This window comes from Danio aesculapii, chromosome 8, assembly GCF_903798145.1.
Source record: "Danio aesculapii chromosome 8, fDanAes4.1, whole genome shotgun sequence".
NCBI classification, from domain to species: Eukaryota; Metazoa; Chordata; class Actinopteri; order Cypriniformes; family Danionidae; genus Danio; species Danio aesculapii.
This window is the reverse complement of record NC_079442.1, coordinates 32,945,760-32,965,681: the sequence shown is the minus strand read 5'-3', so window position 1 is coordinate 32,965,681 and position 19,922 is coordinate 32,945,760. Positions and strand designations below refer to the sequence as shown.

The 19,922-nt window shown below is 39.0% G+C and overlaps 1 protein-coding gene across 1 annotated transcript in view; it reads right to left on the bottom strand.

Annotated features, from left to right (window-relative positions):
- Window positions 1-19,922, bottom strand: part of adamts10 (ADAM metallopeptidase with thrombospondin type 1 motif, 10) — an 87,933-nt gene that overhangs the window by 26,692 nt on the left and 41,319 nt on the right. The window contains 5 exon segments of the mRNA XM_056463765.1: window positions 7,010-7,143; window positions 15,510-15,612; window positions 15,860-15,923; window positions 19,322-19,467; window positions 19,895-19,922. The exon segment at window positions 19,895-19,922 is cut by the window's right edge and continues 80 nt beyond it. Coding sequence (XP_056319740.1) covers window positions 7,010-7,143; window positions 15,510-15,612; window positions 15,860-15,923; window positions 19,322-19,467; window positions 19,895-19,922 — 475 coding nt within the window.

The window sequence follows — 19,922 nt, the reverse complement described above, 5'->3', positions numbered from 1 at the left end:
AAAAATCCTACACGACAGTAATAGTTTGATTAAGGTGTTCACATGTTTGTACTGCACTTCAATAATGCAACTAAAATCGGCATACTCCACATGTCTTAATCTGATTTCTGTTTGGTTTGATTATGATCTTAATCAGATTAAATTAATCACAAATTGCTGTTTACATGGTATACTCTTAAGCAGAGTACTGTCTTAATGGTATTAATATCAGATTACTCATGTCCATGTAAACGTACTAACTGCTGAACTTAGACCTGACCAACTGCAGCATCCCCAAATCATAGCACATCCACCTCTCTTCTTACCTTCATGCACCCTTAACTCTGGAACAGAGCAAATCATGACCACATGACCTTTAATAAGCCTCACTGACAAGTGGTTTTCTTATGGCTACACAGCTGTTTAGTTCCAATCCCTTGAGTTGCCTTCACATTGTGCATGTGAAGATCCTCTAACTTTCACTATTAAACATAGCTCTGAGTTCTACTGTTGCTATTTAACAATTTGACTTCGCCAGATGTTAAAGTGATTGCAGATCGTAATTATGCAACATATTTTTGGACCACATTTCTACCACATCGATGATGGTTCCCCACTAAACTTCCAGTTTTTAATAATGTGTTGAAAAGTTCTTAACCCAATTATAGTTGTTTTTGTAATCGCTTCAGATGCTTTGTTTGCTTGATTCATGCCAATAATTTGACTTTTCTGAAACATAATAATATATTTTTTACATGACAACAAGATGGGTGGCGTGGTGGTGCAGTGGGTAGCGATGTCGCCTCACAACAAGAAACTCTCTTGTTCGAGTCCTGGCTGGGCTAGTTGGCACTTCTGTGTGGAGTTTGCAGGTTCTCTGCATATTCGTGTGGGTTTCCCCCAGGTGCTTCGGTTTCCCCCACAGTTCAAAGACATGCGCTAGAGGTGAATTGGGTAAGCTAAATTTTCCGTAGTGTAGGGTGTTTCCAAGTGATGGGTTGCAGCTGGAAGGGCATCTGCTGCATAAAACATGTGCTGGATAAGTTGGTGGTTCATTCCGCTGTGGCGACCCCTGATTAATAAAGGGACTAACCCGAAATGAAAATGAATAAATTACTGACAACAAGATGTGTCTTCCAACATGGTTGTTTAAGAAATGAAAAGCTACTCAATGCGTCAGTTATGGTCAAAAGGTTTTTAATGCAGCAGTTTTCTGCACATTACTTCTGACAGGCCTACTACAAACATTAAGCTTTGTCATATAATCCCGAGAGCTATCACAGAACTTGAGAGATCACATCCGATTTTTACTGACACTGAGCAAAGCAGAGCGGTTTTCTGCAGATGGGCCAAATCTGCACAACATCCAGACCATTAACGAAGCATCTGAAGAGTCTCTGCTGTCAGGATTTAAAAGGTAACACACAAACTGAACTCAGTAACTGGCAGGACCTGAAATTGCTTGAGACTTTCCAAATCCAGGCCTGTGCAACTTCACAAAAATCCCACTAAAGCTCCAAAGGATTTGGTTGACCTGGCCTAGATTCCACAACCTGCAAATGTGTGACCTATTTCCTCACAACAACAATGGTAAGTCAGTGGTTGGTTTGAGAAGACAGGGCATGTCCTGTGCTGGACCGAACAGAGCCGAGCTTTGAGACTCCATGGCTCCATGGTTCCATGGCTGTTTTCAATGCCTTGAGCTTCAAAGTGCTTGCTCTCATAATCAAACCCTTATTATTTGGGAGCTAAGCCACCATGAGGCTGCAAACACTACTTTGATTTCTCTCCCTGCTGTTCTTCGGGTTTTATATGCACCATAAATAAGAAAGCAGAGAAAACGAGTGAGGAAAGGAGATGGAGGAAGAGGAGGGAAAAAAAAAAACGAAAAAAAAAAGGTGAGAGTTGACGGCGGGGAGGGAGCGAGAAGTCGCTGTGATCATGTTCAGCTGCGTGCACTGAGGAGAGAAGGATCTGGGGGGGTCACAGAGTTCTTCAGCATTCAGAGCAGAACAGAGCAGGGTTGGACTCAGCTGAACTGTTGATAAAAACAACCACTGGTCTGGAGAAGCCGGCAAAAATAAACCAGTCCAATACACTGTGTGAGAGAGTGACCATTCCTGTTGACTGGCGTAACACACACTAACACACACAGAAACTTACCTCACTTCTGTAATCCCCTGCTGAGGTGATGAGGATGCATATGCATACCATTAGCATACTGGTTTCCCATTCACGCAAACATATCCACTTCATTCCCATTCCTGACAGTGAAACACGATGACCTTAACACACACATATGCATGCATCATGAACATTGTACTTGTTTTTCATTTCGTTTTGATCCTATTGTGTTATATACTTAACTGTTTGTCAGAGTCTGTGTAGTCGGTCGTCCGTGTTGCTTTCCTACATTACTCAGCCAACCCAGGCACCACCCTGCAGCCTAGCTATATAGTGCTAGAGTCGTAATACCTTGGCACAAACCAACCGGAAGCCGACTTGTTCATCGTCTGTCTTAAAGGGGAACTTCTAAATAATATCTTTGTTTTATAATGTGTTTATTTATGTAATATTAGTATTTCTTAATTTATTTTATCATGGGAAAATGTGTAAGTTTAAAGTAGATGTGTTGTTTATGTACATATTTGTCTTATGAAATAAATATTTATGTTCTAACTTCTATACTTACCTTATGTTTGATTTGTTGGGTTTAATGCAAAGAAGGCAGGGCATGGGCTTTAAAAAAGAGCCCCAAATTAGAGATAGGGAAATAAGGCCTCATGAAGCACTGTGGCTTTCCCATTACTCTGAAAAGCTTTGAGTGTCAAGGACAAGCTATCTAGTACTTTTTAAAATAAATATCAGTCAGAAGCTTGTGTCAATTTTTAGTCAAATAAAGTAACCAACACACTTAAAGAGCCCATATTATGGGTTTTTGAAAATGCCCTTCCATGTAGTGTGTAACACAGCTCTAAGTGAAGTAAAATATCCAGCTAAGGCTTAAATCTGTAAGTGTACAGTGTTTAAAATTATTGATTCATCTATAAAAGAGTCGACTCATAGTGCTTCAAACGAGTCGTCTTGATAACGAGTCATTAGGTGTTTCGCGATGACGCAGCCACGAAACACGAGCCTCGCCAGTAGTTACATGCGCAAACCAGGGAGATTTGAAACCTGCGGCCCCGCCCACTAACAAAGAAAAAACACTAGACACACACACACAGACGCCGCCGGTCGAATGAAGTCACGCTGTGCTCAGATGGATAATATTGACAGTCTCTACCCAAAGATGAGTTGTGAACTGTGAAGAGTCAGTGGTTGAGGTTTATTCACTAGTGTAAGTAAGTGCGATTAAAATTGTTGCCTCGTTTACTCTAGCTTGCAAATTATGTATTTATTGTGTTTTGTTACTTGTTAACGTGGTACAGTACACGCGGTTACTCTTTATATTCTCTTATCGCATGTAAGCCACGTTAAAAACGTGACGCGTGACGCTTTGTTTACGGATTTAACGTTAAATGCTATTGTGAGCTCGCGTTACACTGCCGTTTGTCGTTGCTTTGGCCATCGTAAGCTAGGAGACAGGAGACTCGTGTCGATCTCCCGAGTTCTGAGGAGGAATGTGATGTGTGTGTGTGTGTGTGTGTGTTTGTGTGTGCGTCGCTCTCCCTAGTTCTTCTGAGGAGCGTTGTGTGTGTGTGAGAGAGAGAGAGAGAGAGAGAGAGAGAGAGAGAGAGAGAGAGAGAGAGAGAGAGAGAGAGAAAGAGCAGGTAAAGTAAAGTGGCTAGGAGACTCGCGTCGATCTCCCCAGTTCTTCTGAGGAGGGTTGTGTGTGTGTGTGTGTGTGTGTGTGTGTGTGTGTGTGTGTGCGTGTGTGTGTGTGTGTGAAAAAAGCCTTACACTATGAAGCGTGTGTGCACTGTGACTTCTTTTATATAGTTGATTACCAGCTGGGCATTTCACTCTGTCTCGTGCTGAAGCCTGTCACTGTCGACCAATCGCAGCAGGCTGTCATCGGTCCAATCAGCGCAGATTAGCTTCGCGCTGAGGAGGGGGTTGGGATCAAATGAATCGCTGAACGATTCATATGGGAGTCGCTGGTATAATTAGGTAAAAATAAATGCAGATTATAAGACCATCAAAGTGTTTTTTGACCTTGCATGCATTTTAGACTGTTGTTGGAGACCCTTACAACCTACATATGACCCTATTTCATGTATAATATGGGCTCTTTAATAGTTTCTATGTTATGTGTCCAAAGAAAAGCCTCACACATTTGTGTCGAATTTGTCCTTTAAATAGAATCATTAAAGGGTGACAATAAATATAATATCAGTCTATATGATTTAATATTATATATTGTGAAGACTAGACACAGTGAATAAAGGAGTGACAACAAAATATGAATTAATATAATTTTAAAACATCTTCAAACATGGAAAGAGAGCTTGTCCTAGAGGTGATTTGTAAAGACCTGTATAGGATGTGTATAGAACACACTATAGTTGTACAATGTTTGTTAATAAGTGCGGAGAGGAAAGAGTGTGTCACCTACAGGTGGTTTATCAAGCTCATTCACCCACGTGAAGCACTTACCTGCTGACATGATTTTGAGGAGAGAACTGCCAGTGCTTACTGACCTTTTGCCTTCTGCCAAAGATCTACTCCTGACCATGCTGTTGTTGTTGGTTTGTTTTGTCGTTACAATAGCCAAAGTAAAAAAGAGGCCTGCAGCCATCCTCAGACTTACACTATGGTTGCAAGGTGGGGTCAATGGTTCTACAAAGACACAACATCAATAAAGACTAGAAAAGGGTTTAGGTACTCCAGCCCTAGACATCAAAACTCCAGGTCTGAATTCACTTGTTTGGTTGTCTCTACGTGTTTTCTTCCCACTGTGTTACACCTTGCTCACAGCATACCATGGTCAGGTCAGAATTCATATGCACAAGCCCATGATTTGTTTGGCCCTGATGTACAGACATACAGCACAACATACACCACATGTCAAAAAAAAAAGTGTTGCACCCACAGGACAGGGCACTTTTTCTTTGCAGTGCCTGTTATTGCTGCCCTTTTCCAGTGCATCACCAATGATATTGTGGGACCATTAGAAAAAGAGCAGAGTGGGGCATAACTCATCATAGTAATCAGTGACTACCCAATAAGATATCATGCAGCTTTTCTCCTTCATTCCATCACAATGCCCAAGATAAGCAATGCTCTCTCCAGTTGTTCTTCACCTAATACCTGATAAGATACTTAATGATAAAGGGACCTACTTTACATATTAGCTGATGAAACAGGTATAACTGCAATCAAAACCAGCCCATGTGATTACCAATTGACAGCATAGTGGAGCTGTTCATTCAAACACTGTAAAATATGCTGCCATCTGTGTTGTTTGCTTACCAAAAGGTACCACAAGCATCAACAGGCTTTCATTAATCAGTTAACCTGTTTAGACAACAGGCCCAAAAAACATCGGATTTCCTGCAGAGAGACAGACAGCAATGCAAGCAAAGGTGAACCTAAGACACTTAGAAGAGACCAAGCAACTCATCTGGAACAACATCTGGATAATTACCTTGAATGTTTTATTAGAGGCCAAGGTGGACGAACCAACACCTCCTGGCTCTGACACCTTATCCAAATATCCGAAAGGCTGGTGGCACCAGTGAAGGCAGAGGTCAAAGTTGGGAATCACTGAACCATCCAAGAGCGAGTAGAGTAGCCCAATATGCATTGCATCACATCAGAAAGCTGAATGACCAGTAAAGATTTGATACATTCCCCATATCTTATATTAAAGAGCTATTGGAGAAGATTGGCCAGCCCAAGTACATTACTCCCTTTGACTTATGTAAAAAATATTGGGAAGTTCCCTTGGAGGAGCGCTTAAAATGGTTTCTGTTTGTCTAACGGTTCTAACTTCTAGCTTTGTGATGTTTTGGTGCTACTTAAACCAACTTTCCTGGTTAGGGCTGGTGCTTTGGGGGTTGGAAAACAAGCATTGTTGAAAAAGGGGTATTTGTGCCATCATACATGAATCATCAAATTTTAAATGGTGGGGTCTGTCACCATCACCAACATCAGACTGGTGGAGCTGGAAGGGGTTTCCGACTGATAGGGTTGGTACAATCTGCTAGAGCACGTAAGGTAGGGTGGCTGCCATCTATTAAGACAAGAAGGGGTACTGTCATACAAGAGGAGATAAAGAAGTTGCTGCCATTAATTATGATGGATTGGAAAAGGCATAGTGAGGGGAAAGGACGTGTTGCCCATAGGTTTAGAAGGAGCTATTGTGGGAATTTAGAAAAGAGAGATCAAGGCTACCCACCAAGGGGGATCCAGTTAACCTGCAAAATACCTTGAGTGAGTCCTTAACCCCAGGCCCTGTGGTCATCATGAACGTGAATTTTTGTTGATGGTAGAGTGCAGTCTTAAGAGTAACCCCCAATCTGGGAGAGGTGATGGGCGTACAGTATATCTGATGACTGAAGCAAGGTGAATGACACTGGTGTAGAGGCGCAGAGATTGCAAGAATATAATGATTGATAGAACATGAAAGATGATAAAAGACCAACCCTGGACTTTTTACAATCCTGATTTGCTCATTTTTTATACATTAAAACTTTGCTCTTTTCTGTTTCCTTCACTATAAGCAGTGCTCAGATGTGAATTACTTCCACACCAACCAAACAATGCTGAACTCTGCAATAGCAAAACACTGGAGTGTTAAAGCATTCCTAAAAGGTAGAGAAAAATGTGACAAAATGGATTCTTAACAGATTAGAGCTCCATAAACCATAATGATCCATATTGCTACAATGTGTTGCGGGAATGTCGGATCTATGTGTCAGTCACTAGGAGAATTTCTTTTTCCCTTCTGTTCAGTCACAAGGTCTTGCAGAAGTTTAAAGGCAGCCAAAAAGACTACAACTAAAAAAGCATTTCATATTAGCATTGTCATCTGAAAACTCTCAGATATGTATACTTGATGAAAAAGTGTGTGTTACTGCCTTACCTTACACTCCCCATTAACACAAACGTCCAGAGAGTCATCTCTGCAGGGTGTGCCGTCCACTACAGCTGGAGCGCGCTCAGTGTAGAAGTTATAGCCCTCGGCCAGGCAGTTCAGTGAGCATGACTTCACTCCACCTGCAGCCAAAATGTGCAAAACATCACACCTCAAGCATCATGAGCCATTCAGTCAGAAGCATGTCACATACTTACACAAACAGCTGGGAGAAACAGATTTATAAAAAAGACAAGCATTGCAAAATAAAAATCATAAATTCAGGAGATTAATTATGCTAGTGATAAAAAAAACATCAGCTTATGCTGGAATAATTTATATAATTTACATTTTAAATGATTAAACAATATATAAAAGATACAGTAAAACTGCAATTTTGTGAAATATTATTAGATAAAAAATAACTGCTAATAACTGGGAAAATTATTATACGATTTTAGAGGATTAAAAATTCAAAATATTATTATAAATGTCTTTAATAAATGTCTTTAGTCACTTTACCGTCTCTTTATCGCAAACATTTGAATGGTAGTAAATATAAGAGTTAAGACAGGTAGTGTATCCATTTGAGAACCACTGCATGTCATAAAATCTACAAAGCCAGACATGTAAGACATAAAAATTTTATGTAAGACATCAAATACATAGGACAGAATGTTAATATGCTTGTCACACCAATGGTAACGCTAACACCATTGTGCTCATGTTGCTTGTGCAGAATTGACTCCTCATGTGTTATGCATTGTTAACTTTACAACATTACACAATGGCAAAACAAACTTGAAAACAAACTGTTGGCAAATTCGCTCCACAGTTTAATGCTCTTCCAACAATGGGGACACGTGAACGGCGTATTTCATGCAGCCAAATGGAGCTTTATAACTATACTAACTCTGTGGGACAGCTGCCAGCTCTCTGTAGAGCTCCATGCGGTATTTTAATGAGCTTGTGGGGTTTATGTAAGTTAGTTTATTCTTCCACTGCTGTTACATCTTTGAATAGCAGAAAATGGGGTCTGGGGCACATTTAAGACAGTTTGCTTATAAGTTAAGCCTAAAATGCACATACTGTACACGCATTGGTTTTATTAACCCATCTAGTTTTGTGTATGTTACAAATCTTAAATCATCTCCAGTTGAATTCTTGAACGCGAGTTCACTATAGACCATTTTGAGGGATGTAAACGAAAACAATGGTCCCAAAGTATTTCCTGTTTTACATTTTTAATTTCTATAGCTTCTGAGAATCCAAAAAGAGCCACATATTGATCAATAATGTTATGATAGCTGTTTTAACATCAAGTTATGATTGAATTTCCTCTTTTTACAGTTATGCAATAGTTTAATAACATGAAGGAAAAGTTCATGGGCCAATGACATGACCACATTAAAATGGTCTATATTTTAATATGCTCAATGCTCAAATGACCTCCAAAGTCACCAGATCCCAATCCAACAGAGCCCCTTTTGGATTAGCTGGAATAGGAGATTGGCATCATGGATGTGCAGCAAACAAATTCGCAGCAACTGCATGTTGTTATCATGTTGATGTAGACCAAAATATCAGAGGAATTTTTCCAAAAACTTGTTTAATCTACAACTCTAAAGCAAGGGTGTCCAAATGGTGTCCTCCATAGTTTAGCTTCAACTTCTTCAACACACCTCCCTGAAGGTTTCTAGCATACCCGTGCTGCATCCCAATTCACATACTTATACTTCACCCTAAAAGTATACCCTACTTCACCGTTTTGTAAAGGAAAAGTATATAGTTTTGAGTGTGTAACTGAAGAGTATGCAAGCTTTGGAACACACTACTTCCTTGTTAACAGATGTTAATGTCCAAACATATCTTGATATAAGTTGCAGATGTTGATTGGTATAAGTTGCTGTTGCAGATGAAATATAACACGGAAAACGTAGTTTAAATATGTTCTAATTGGCAAGATACTGATTAACAAACAACTTTACCAAAGCCACTCTACTTAACGGTTGGTCTTGCGTGTCCACCATGTTTGTAGTTTATTTACACTTTTCACCTACATTTGTAGTTCTGATCAATTTCACGTCCAACGTGCAATGTATTGTGGGCAATATTAGCGATTATAGTATGGACGCTTCTACACTTCGAATTGTATCGGAAATTGTGAACCATCCCGGTACCTTTGGCATACTCTTTTTTTAACATATGGGGACATGTTTTCAACATGTTTGGGGACATACTAATTCTATTTTCGAATACTATTTAAGATAGATAGTATACGAATTGGGATGCAGCAATAGAAAGAGCTTGATTAGTTGGTTCAGGTGTGTTTAATTGAAACTAAAATATACAGGACAAAGACCCTTCAGGACTGAGTTTGGATACCCCTGCTCTAAAGGGACCCAACCAACCCAGTACTGAAAAGGTGTGTTTAATCATTGAGTAACACTTTAGCTTAAGTATTAATTCCCACTATTAGTGGTTTACAATTATCAGCCTATTAAGATATTGGCTTATTTGTACTTACAAAGTACATATTCTGCATTATTCTACACCACTAATCCTACCTAAACCAAACTACTACCTTAATAACTAATAATAAGCAGCAAAATAGTAGATTTAGCTAAAAGTCACAGTTAATAGTTTGTTAATAGAGAATTGTACCTTAAAACAAAGTGTGACCAAAAAGTGTGTAACAGAGAACAAAGAGTTAATCGACTTCTAATCTCATACAGACTGGTACCAGCGTGATTTCATCCCTGATCAGGGCCCTTCTTTATGTTAGCCTTTAAAGTCCGAAGGGTTTGAACCCGTTCCCCTCTCCTGTACCTGGCAGCAATGGTGTTAAAACTGTGAGTAATGTCACTTTGGCTCCCGCTAGCCTTATCGGTAGGCTCAAATCTACCACAGCCTTCATGTTAAATAATAACTCTTCCACTACACGTTTTATAAACCTAAAGAGGGCAGTTTTTGAGCTGCTGGCCAAGTTTTCTGTTAGTGTTGGACTAATTTGATAAGGTCCTGGGTGCCTGTGAAAACATACACCGAAGTAGGATTACGATGGAAACTGCACATCCCATGAGGTTTTGCTCTGGAAGGGCGCAGGTATATTTTTAAAGTGCCTAGAAGAGAGATTCATTGAAGTCATATGGGTTTCAGAAGGTTCTGGAGAGAGAGTTTAAAGCTAAAGCACAATGCACTAAATAATATATATAAAGTAACTGCCAAATGGCTTTAAGTTTACTCTTCACACATATTGCACACATATTGCACTTCAGATTTGTGAAATGTTGGTTTTCTGACAATAAAAGAGTGGTTTAAATTGACATGTATCTATGGCAAAAATCTGCCTTTAAAATTAAAAGAGATTTGATTTAACATTGATAACAACTGATGTCAAAAATTGTTATCATTATTTTTTTTCATCATACCGCACTTAACTTAAGCTGTATTTTAGTATTAAATAGTAAAAGAGTAAAAAATGAATGTATGAAAAAGGAAAAAGATGGAAATTATTTATGATGAAGAAAGACAACACAAACCAAGTTAAGCAATAAAGCAACAGACAATGCAACAGACCAAGTTCAATAGCACAGAACACTTCCAGGTTCAATAGAAAACATGCCTCAGGCTACATTTTTGCAAACGTAAAATACGTTGCTCTGATTCCATGTCCCAAAAGCTAGTTTCTGTGCCACACAATCAGATTGTCGTGGTCCTAACCTTCAACCACCACCTGTTCCACAATGCACCGGCCCCTTATGGCTTCCCCTGCAGGTGGTGGGCCTGCAGGGGGTGGAGGAGTTCAAGTATCTTGGGGTTTTATTCACGAGTGAGGGAAGGATGGAACGCAAGATTGACAGGCGGATTGGTGCAGCGGCAGCAGTAATGCGTCTGCATGTACTGGTCTGTTGTGGTAAAGAAGGAGCTGAGTGGAAAGGCAAAGCTCTCAATCTACTGGTCAGTCTACATTCCTACTCTCACCTATGGTCATGAGCATTCTCGAAAGGACAAGATCTCTGATACAATCAGCTGAAATGAGTTTCCTTCACAGTGTGGCGGGGCACACCCTTATAGATAGGGTGAGGAGCTCTGTCCCCCGGGAGGAGCTCGGAGTAGAACCGCGAGAGAAGTCAGCTGAGGTGGCCTGGGCATCTGTTTCGGATGCCTCCTGGACACCAACCTAGGGAGGTGTTCCAGGCATGTCCCACTGGGAGGAGGCCTCGGGTAAGACCCAGGACATGCTGGAGGGACTATGACACTCGGCTGGCCTGGGAATGCCTTGGAATCCCCCCGGAGGAGCTAGAGAAAATGTCTGGGGAGAGGGAAGTCTGGGATTCTCTCCTAAGATTGCTGCCCTGCGACTCGGCCCCGGAAAAGCCAATGAAAATGAATGAATGAATGAATGAACATTGCTCTACATTTTGTTGCAAATGTACAAATCTATTAGGGCAAATCTGTAAATCGGAAATACGTTACTTAGGCTGTGTTTTGTTCTATGCATCATTTATATGTCCTTGTACATGTTGATGAGAAGGCAGGCTTATCATTCAGATCACCTTACAATTGACTAACATGAACCCTTCTCTAAATCCTACCAACCAACAGTGTATTCAAAAGTAAACATTAACAAGTAAACAAGAGAACATTTGTATAACATCTAGATAGTTTTACCAGACTTTACATTGTTTTACCTGTTTTGTGAAACCATGCTTCACTGGAATCAAACCAGAGTGCTCTGCATTCCAATTACAACACCATACAAGGTGAGCTACTGAGTAAACTGACCAGTGACCATGGCAGGAGATATTGTGATAAACATGTGAGATAAACATATCTGATTACAAATCCTAGACACCTTCAATTTGTGTTGTGCAATTTATTTGATGTTGTGCAAAGAACTGCACAAAATTAATCTTTCATTTGTTGATAATATCTCAGTAAATATCATTAGTGTGAAAAGGAACATACTGTAACTTGTTGGAATCATACTGCTCCACAGCACTCATTTTACCAAAAAACTGCAGTCAAATGTATGTTGAAGAATGTTTTTGCAGTTTCACAATAATGTAAGCTAAGGGACTCATTTCCAAACAGCCTGTGTTGCAACGTTTATTGCACACTACTATACAATCTATAGTAGGCTATACACAAAATTCAAACACAGTGAAGTGAAAAGACACACACAAAGGAGACATGAACAGAGAAAGAGAATGGAGGTCTAAGGTCTATATGCAAACTGACCCTACAGCAGGGTAAAACAGCAGTCTGGCACTTATTTTAACAGCTGCAAGGGATTTCCACTGTAAAATCAGCTGACTTGATGAAAGCAGCGCTTGTAGCCTGCAGTGGGCTTCTCTCTGCAAGTCATTATGTTATTGGAGGGCCAGATTAAAGGCAGTTATGTCCTTGACGGCCAGCTTCACACTCATCAAAAGCAGGAACTTAAACCTGGGATTCTGGGAGCTGGCAGTGCATCGCTCAACATATGGATGCCAGACTGTTATCTGCAGTTTCGTTCTCATTATATCTCTCTCACATCTGTTTTGGACATGAGCCAGTGCAGAGATTGGTTCTTTGGAAGCACGGTGGTCCAGTCCTAATATCTAAACCACCTTCAAAAGCCCTAAATAGTTTTAACAACAACAAGTGAGCACTTAAACATTCCCATAATCATGAAAGATTTAGGTAAAAGATCACTTTGGGAGTCAAAAAACAAAAACAGGCAAAAGAAAATTAATACCAGTGGCTCCACATTGAGGCGCACTGAGCCAACGCTGTTTGTTTAAAACAGAAAGAGAGAATGCCTATTTTACATTTTTTATCAAAATGGTACTTTCTTTTGCTTAATCAGGATAAAGCAACCTGTGTAAATAACCCTTGTGCACCCGTACAGGCATTTTGTTCTTTATAATATTATTATTTTGTGGCAATTTTATGCATATTTTGGCTAAATAAAAAATAAAAAAAGAAATTTCCAAAAAAGTAACAGTGGGATTATGTCAACAAACTACACTTTAAAGCTGGGGTCTCTAACTTATAATGGTGGGGGGCCATTTCAGTGACTGACAATACATAGGAGGGCCATCTTTATATTCAAGCATAAGAAAAAAGTGGAAACGCGACGTAATTGATGCATCTTAGGATAACAGACATGACGTTTATATTTCAAGCATAACCTGTAACCAGTGATAACGCAAATCATGTCACACATCAGCTGCTGAATATAACTGTGGGTGTTTTGTGTACGACAAAGCATTAGAAACACACTCAGTCATTCTTCCACAGAGTATATGCAGTCAAAACTCTAGCTTTTTGTTTCTTGTTGTGCATATAAAAGGGGTGGTTTAAATTGCTATGAAAATACTACAAATGATGGGCATAATAATTATTAATCTGTCCCAACCAATTGTATTGTGCAATAGCATAAGAACAACAGAAAGCAGTTTGGTTAACTTAGGTGACTTTATTGGCAATTGTTCTTCTCAATGGCTGCGTCCGAAACCACATACTTCCATACTATACACTACGCTAAAATCAATATGCGAGCCGAGTGGTATGTCCGAATTCATAGAATTCGAAAATCAGTATGCGAGAAGTACCCGGATGACTTACTACTTCCGGCGAGATTCTGAAGTGCGCATCCTATGCATGCTGCGCTATCCCATGATGCCCCGCGAAAGAATTCATGAATGGGAGTGAAGCGACGCAACTGACGCAGGTAGATCACGTGACCATGACAAAATGGCGGATTTAGTACGTCCGAATTCCATTCATACTTCTCACATTCATACTGTATAGAACGTACTTTTCTTAGGACCGAGTAGTACGTTTAAATTCAAATGCAGTACCTACTGAGCAGTAGGCGGTTTGGGATGCAGCCATAATCTTTCTTTTTTTTGTAAAACTATAACAAAGAAGAGAAAAGTATGTACAATTTCACAATTACTTTATCAAGTTCAATTCAACCAGCAGTACAATTTTACTAATGTACATAGTCTTTATGCAAACCTTAATAAGCATATGGAAAATCTATTAAATGAGACCATTTGGATAGAATAGTAGCAAAATAAGCATGTTTGTTACACCACTAGCATTACATCTAATCCATCTAGAAGTGTTTGGAGAACATAGTACAAATGGTGTAAAACTGATAATATTAAAACAACCCTTAAATATTAAATTACTTTAGTAAAAATAGAGCACTTACGGACATATATTTCAATGTTTAAATCAGCCCCAGAATTAAAACGCATGTCTGTTACTCTCGACTGTACACTGAGAGAAAATTTGAGTAAAACTAATCTGAATGCAGTACTATAAATGTTGACTAGGTGGCGGGTCAAAACCACAAGTGGCTACTGCACAACAATGATATTGGTTTAAAAATAAATGTTTTGCGGGCCGCATTATATTTTTGACATCAGTTGTGGGCCAGCGGAGGAGGAGGGCGGGCCGTAAATGGCCCGTGGGCCGGCAGTTTGAGACCCCTGCTTTAAAGGGTAAATTTAATGAATCTTTGGTAGTTTGATAAGGACTGATGCTGACTCTCTGGGCCTACTAGATGTGCAACTTATTAAAATTGTTGCACAATGGTTAATAACCCTTAGGAAAAAGAAGTATACCTTATGTTAATTTTATGAAGTACACAAGTCATTTGAAATATACATTTAATTATACTTCATGTAGTAAGTATGCTAATGTTGTGATCGCCTAATAATAATTTCAGAGTATTTGTACAAGTCGGGATTCAAACCCAAAAGCCATTTGCAGCACAGTAAGTATGTGCACACGCATGGTCCACTAGGCTATATGAGATCAAGTTTTAGTCTGACCCTGTCAGTCAAATGCAGATTCGCCAGGTTTCGAAACGCTTCTGAAATTATTGATGCTTTGAATCGATTTAGTCATGTGACCTGGTGTTTCAAAACACTTTAGTCACGTGACCTGTGTGTTTCGAATCACCTTAGTCACGTGACCGTGGTGTTTCAGATCATGCCTCGATGCAGTGTTTCGTAACACTCGCGCTTCAGGATCTCAACACTGTGTCGAAACATCAGTTTCACAGCAGCAATCCCTAACATTTTCCATTCGTAACAATTAACATCTATAGTCTAGTAGTATACTTGTAAGTTTACTACTAGAATACAGATTTGGACTGAATTAGCCCGCATTTAGTACATGCAGTAAAAGTGTACTTTTAAGTGTAAAATAAGTGTAACAGTAAAATGTTAGAGTGTATATATACATAGTTAACCTGTAGTTATAGAATACATAGTGTATTCAAAGATTTCAAAAGGTGGTGTCTGTGTGTGATGAACTATCTTTTTCACATTTATTGTCTGATACCAACACGACCACTGATTTATCCTGTATACTTACTTCATTTATTTGGAACTTGCTTTTAAGGCAAAACCATAGCAGTTTAGAATAACACCATGCAACTGAAGTGGCACAAATCAGAACCAGTGTGTATCAGGACAGGTGTTTTATAGGGCTGCACACTCACCTCCCCTGTATGGCTTCCAGGTGTAGAATTTCCCGCGGAAAGGGACGCTGTCAAAATCTGAGCACTGAATCTCCCGAAAATCCTGAGACCCGACTGGGCACTCCTACACACACACACACACCAGTCAATCCATCAGTCTGAGAATAATATAGTAGACCATAGTATCTATGAATGGTTTCAATTTACTCAAATATACCTAGATTAACATTTTGCCTAATGCACGCAACAAACCATCAGTGGTTCAGTCACATCTAATTTAGATTATACCCAAGCAGAATCTATCCACAAATGAAATATTCCACATACACACAAATATGAGTCATTAAGTGACAAGTGGGCTTCAAACTCACATCAATGTTGCAGGATCTGAAGCGCTTCCTCTCTCCAAGACAATATTTCCCTCCAACCGTTGGCCTGCATCCACACAAGGACAGGCATCAGACACATCTGAGTGTAATTTTAATGTAACTCCCAATTACACAATCATTCTGCTCAAGTTCATTTCAGCCAGACATATTCTGTCTTTCTGTCAATCTGTTAGTTTTTCCCATTTTCCCTGGCACGCTGACAGACTAGGTTCATGGAGTGCAATGGGCTGAGAGTAAGAACAGTACAAACCATCAAATCACAACTATATATACACAGTACTAATATTCAAAAGAATGCCAGAAAGACTGCCATTCAAAAAATTATTAAAAATTATGCTTATTTGATACAATAAAACACACATCTTGTGAATTACAATACTACTGGCCCCAAACTTACATTAATGATCTGCTACACTGCACAGTAGGGCTGTGATTTCGATTTTGGCTTCTAATGATTATGAAAAAGCATTATTAAAGATAAAAGATTATTGCATCACATACCGCCCCCTTTCTAGTTGTACACATTTGTTGCTCTGCAAAGCTCAGCTCCACGTGAACATTACTAAAAGCATGTACTGTAATGTAATGTTTGCAGTCGGGATGCGCATCATTCACTAATGAACATTCAAATAATTCATGTTTAAAAGTGCGAATGAGATTGCATGCTGTTGTGTGTGTGCGCGCTTAGCCTCGGAGACGCACACATATAACGCCATCTTAATGCGAGCGCTTTAATGGTCAAATACATGCAAATTTGTGTCAGAGCGCGGTGTTTAGTAAATATTCATATTAACCCTCATTTGAGTAATAAACAAACGAGTTGAGAATCAAAAGACATGTGAAAGAGAAACATATCAGAGCCGCACTATTCTTAAAGTGACAGCGCAATATTCTTCCAGCCGCCTGTTTTTATTATGAATCAAACAACAAATGGAGAAAATCCCTCACTGCTCTTGACTGAAGGACTTTTGTAGCTAAAGTTTTTTTTCTTACAATGAAGATGCTTAAAGCACAGTTTGTTTCATATTTTTATTCTATTGTATTTATTTCCCTTTCCTTATTTACAGGGAGGAAAACAACTGTGCATATATACAGTTAAAGTCAGAATTATTAGCCCTCCTGAATTATAAGTGACCCTTTCCCCCCAACTTCTGTTTAATGCAAAGATTTATTTTCAACCCATTTTTAAACATAACAGATTTAATAACTCATTTCTAATAACTGATTTCTTTTATCTTTGCTATGATGTAAAGTACATTATATTTTACTAGATATTTTTCAAGATACTAGTATTCGGTTTAAAGTGACATTCAAATGCTTAATTAGGGTAATTAGGCAAGTCATTGTATAACAGTAGTTTCTTCTGCAAACAATCAAAAATATATGTTGCATAAAGGGGCTAATAATATTGAGCTATTAAAATAGGTCTCAAAATATTAAAAACTGCTTTTATTCTAGCCGAAATAAAACAAATAAGCCTTTCTCCGGAAGAAAAAATATTATAGGAAATACTGTGAAAAATTCCTGTTAAACATAATTTGGGAAATATTTATATATATTAAAAAAATTCACAGGAGAGCGACTTCAACTGATAACCGTTTTGAATAATCGTGATTACAATTATGATCAAAATAATCGTGATTATGATTTTTCCCATAATCAAGCAGCCCTACTGCACAGAACACTACAGTGCATCCGGAAAGTATTCATAGCGCTTCACTTTTTCCACATTTGTTTATGTTACAGCCTTATTCCAAAATGGATTAAATTCATTTACTTCCTCAAAATATTACACACAATACCCCATAATGACAATGTGAAAAAAGATTTTTTGAAATTGTTGCAAATTTATTACAAATAAAAAACCTGAAAAATCACATCTACATAAGTATTCACAGCCTTTGTCTTGAAGCTCTAAATTGAGCTCAGATACATTCTGTTTCCACTGATCATTCTAGATGTTTCAGCAGCTTAATTGGAGTTCACCTGTGATAAATTCAGTTGATTGGACATGATTTGAAAAGGCGTACACCTGTGTATATAAGGTCCCAGGGTTGACAGTGCATGTCAAAGCACAAACCAAGCATGAAGACAAAGGAATTGTTTGTAGACCTGCGAGATAGGATTGTCTCGAGACACAAGGTTGTGGAACGTTACAGAAAAATTGCTGCTGCTCTGAAAGTTCCAATGAGCACAGTGGCCTCCATCATCCATAAGTGGAAGATGTTTGGAACCACCAGGACTCTTCCTAGAGCAAGCCGGCCATCTAAGCTGAGTGATTGGGAGAGAAAGATCTTAGTCAGGGAGGTGACCAATAACCTTACAGAAGGACAACCATCTGTGCAGGAATCCACCAATTGGCCCTGTATGGTAGAGTAGCCAGACGGAAGCCACTCCTCGCCTGGAATTTGCCAAAAGGCATCTGAAGGACTCTCAGACCATAAGAAACTAAATTTTCTGGTCTGATGAGACTAAAATTGAACTCTATGGAGTGAATGCCAGGCGTTACATTTGGAGAAAGCCAGGCACCACTCATCACCAGGTTAATACCATCACTACAGTGAAGCATGGTGGTGGCAGCATCATGGTGTGGGGATGTTTTTCAGCAGCAGGAACTGGAAGACTAGTCATGATAGAGGGAAAGATGAATGCAGCAATGTACAGAGACATCCTGAATGAAAATCTGCCTCAGAATGCTCTTGACCTCAGACTGGGGTGACGGTTTATCTTTCAACAGAACAATGACCCAAAGCACACCGCTAAAATATCAATGAAGTGGCTTCACAACAACTCGGTGAATGTCCTTGTGTGGCCCAGCCAGAGCCCAAACCTAAATCCTATTGAAGATTTCTGGAGAGATCTGAAAATGGCTGTACACCGTCGCTTCCCACCCAACCTGATAGAGCTTGAGAGGTACTGCAAAAAGGAATGTGCAAAAATTCCCAAAGACAGGTGTGCTAAGCTTGTGGCATCATATTCAAAAAGACTTGAGGCTGTAATTGCTGCCAAAGGTGCATCAACAAAGTATTGAGCAAAGGCTGTGAATACTTATGTACATGTGATTTTTCAGGTTTTTTATTTTTAATAAATTTGCAACAATTAAAAAAAATGCTTTTTCACATTGTGATTATGGGGTATTGTGTGTAGAATTTTGAGGAAATAAATGAATTTAATCCAGTTTGGAACAAGGCTGTAACATAAAAAATGTGAAAAAAGAGATATTGTAATTAAATAGTTCTCTGGTTGTGCCATTAATGAAATTAATTACAAAATTGGAGTGAAATTTTTTATTTTGGACCTGTAATAATTTGATGTAGCATTTCACTAACTATATTGTATATTTTATCTATATTTATTAGCACACCACTATTTAACAAATTATTGAAAACTGTACAGTATTACATTTTCAAAAAAGTATCAAACAATCACATGACCATGACTCGCCTGGGGCTGTCACAATGGCGAATGGATGATGAGACTCCACCCCCACAGGTGCGACTACACTCCTCCCATGGAGACCAGTGGCCCCACCCACCATCCACACCCTCGGGCCGTGTTCCATACGGCACACACAATCTCTTGTAGCACCACTAATGAGAAAAAAAGTGTACATATACATAAAATTTAATATCTGGCAATCAAATAAATTGGTAAACCGCCATATAGCTATGGAAAAAAATTAAGCTCACATGTTTCTCTGGAAACATTATTATTTTTATTATTTATTAAGTCTGATAATATTTCAAATAAAAACTAATTTTAGGTTCTAAATGACAACAGTTTTACTTTGGAAGAGCTGTCAGTAGTTGATCAGTAGTTTGATGATCAAAACAAACATGACATAACTATAAAATGTAAATCCAAAGAAATTAAGAACTTCCAGGTGGTCTCTTAAATTTTCTCATACTTATATTTAGACTATGATTGATCTACATACTGTATCAAGCCAAAAAGCTCTGCTTCCGAAGACTAGTGTTCTTTTATTCCTGGCTCGCTCCAAGAAATCCCTGTGCTTACCCCTTTTTCGATTGTGCTGGTTTGGCAG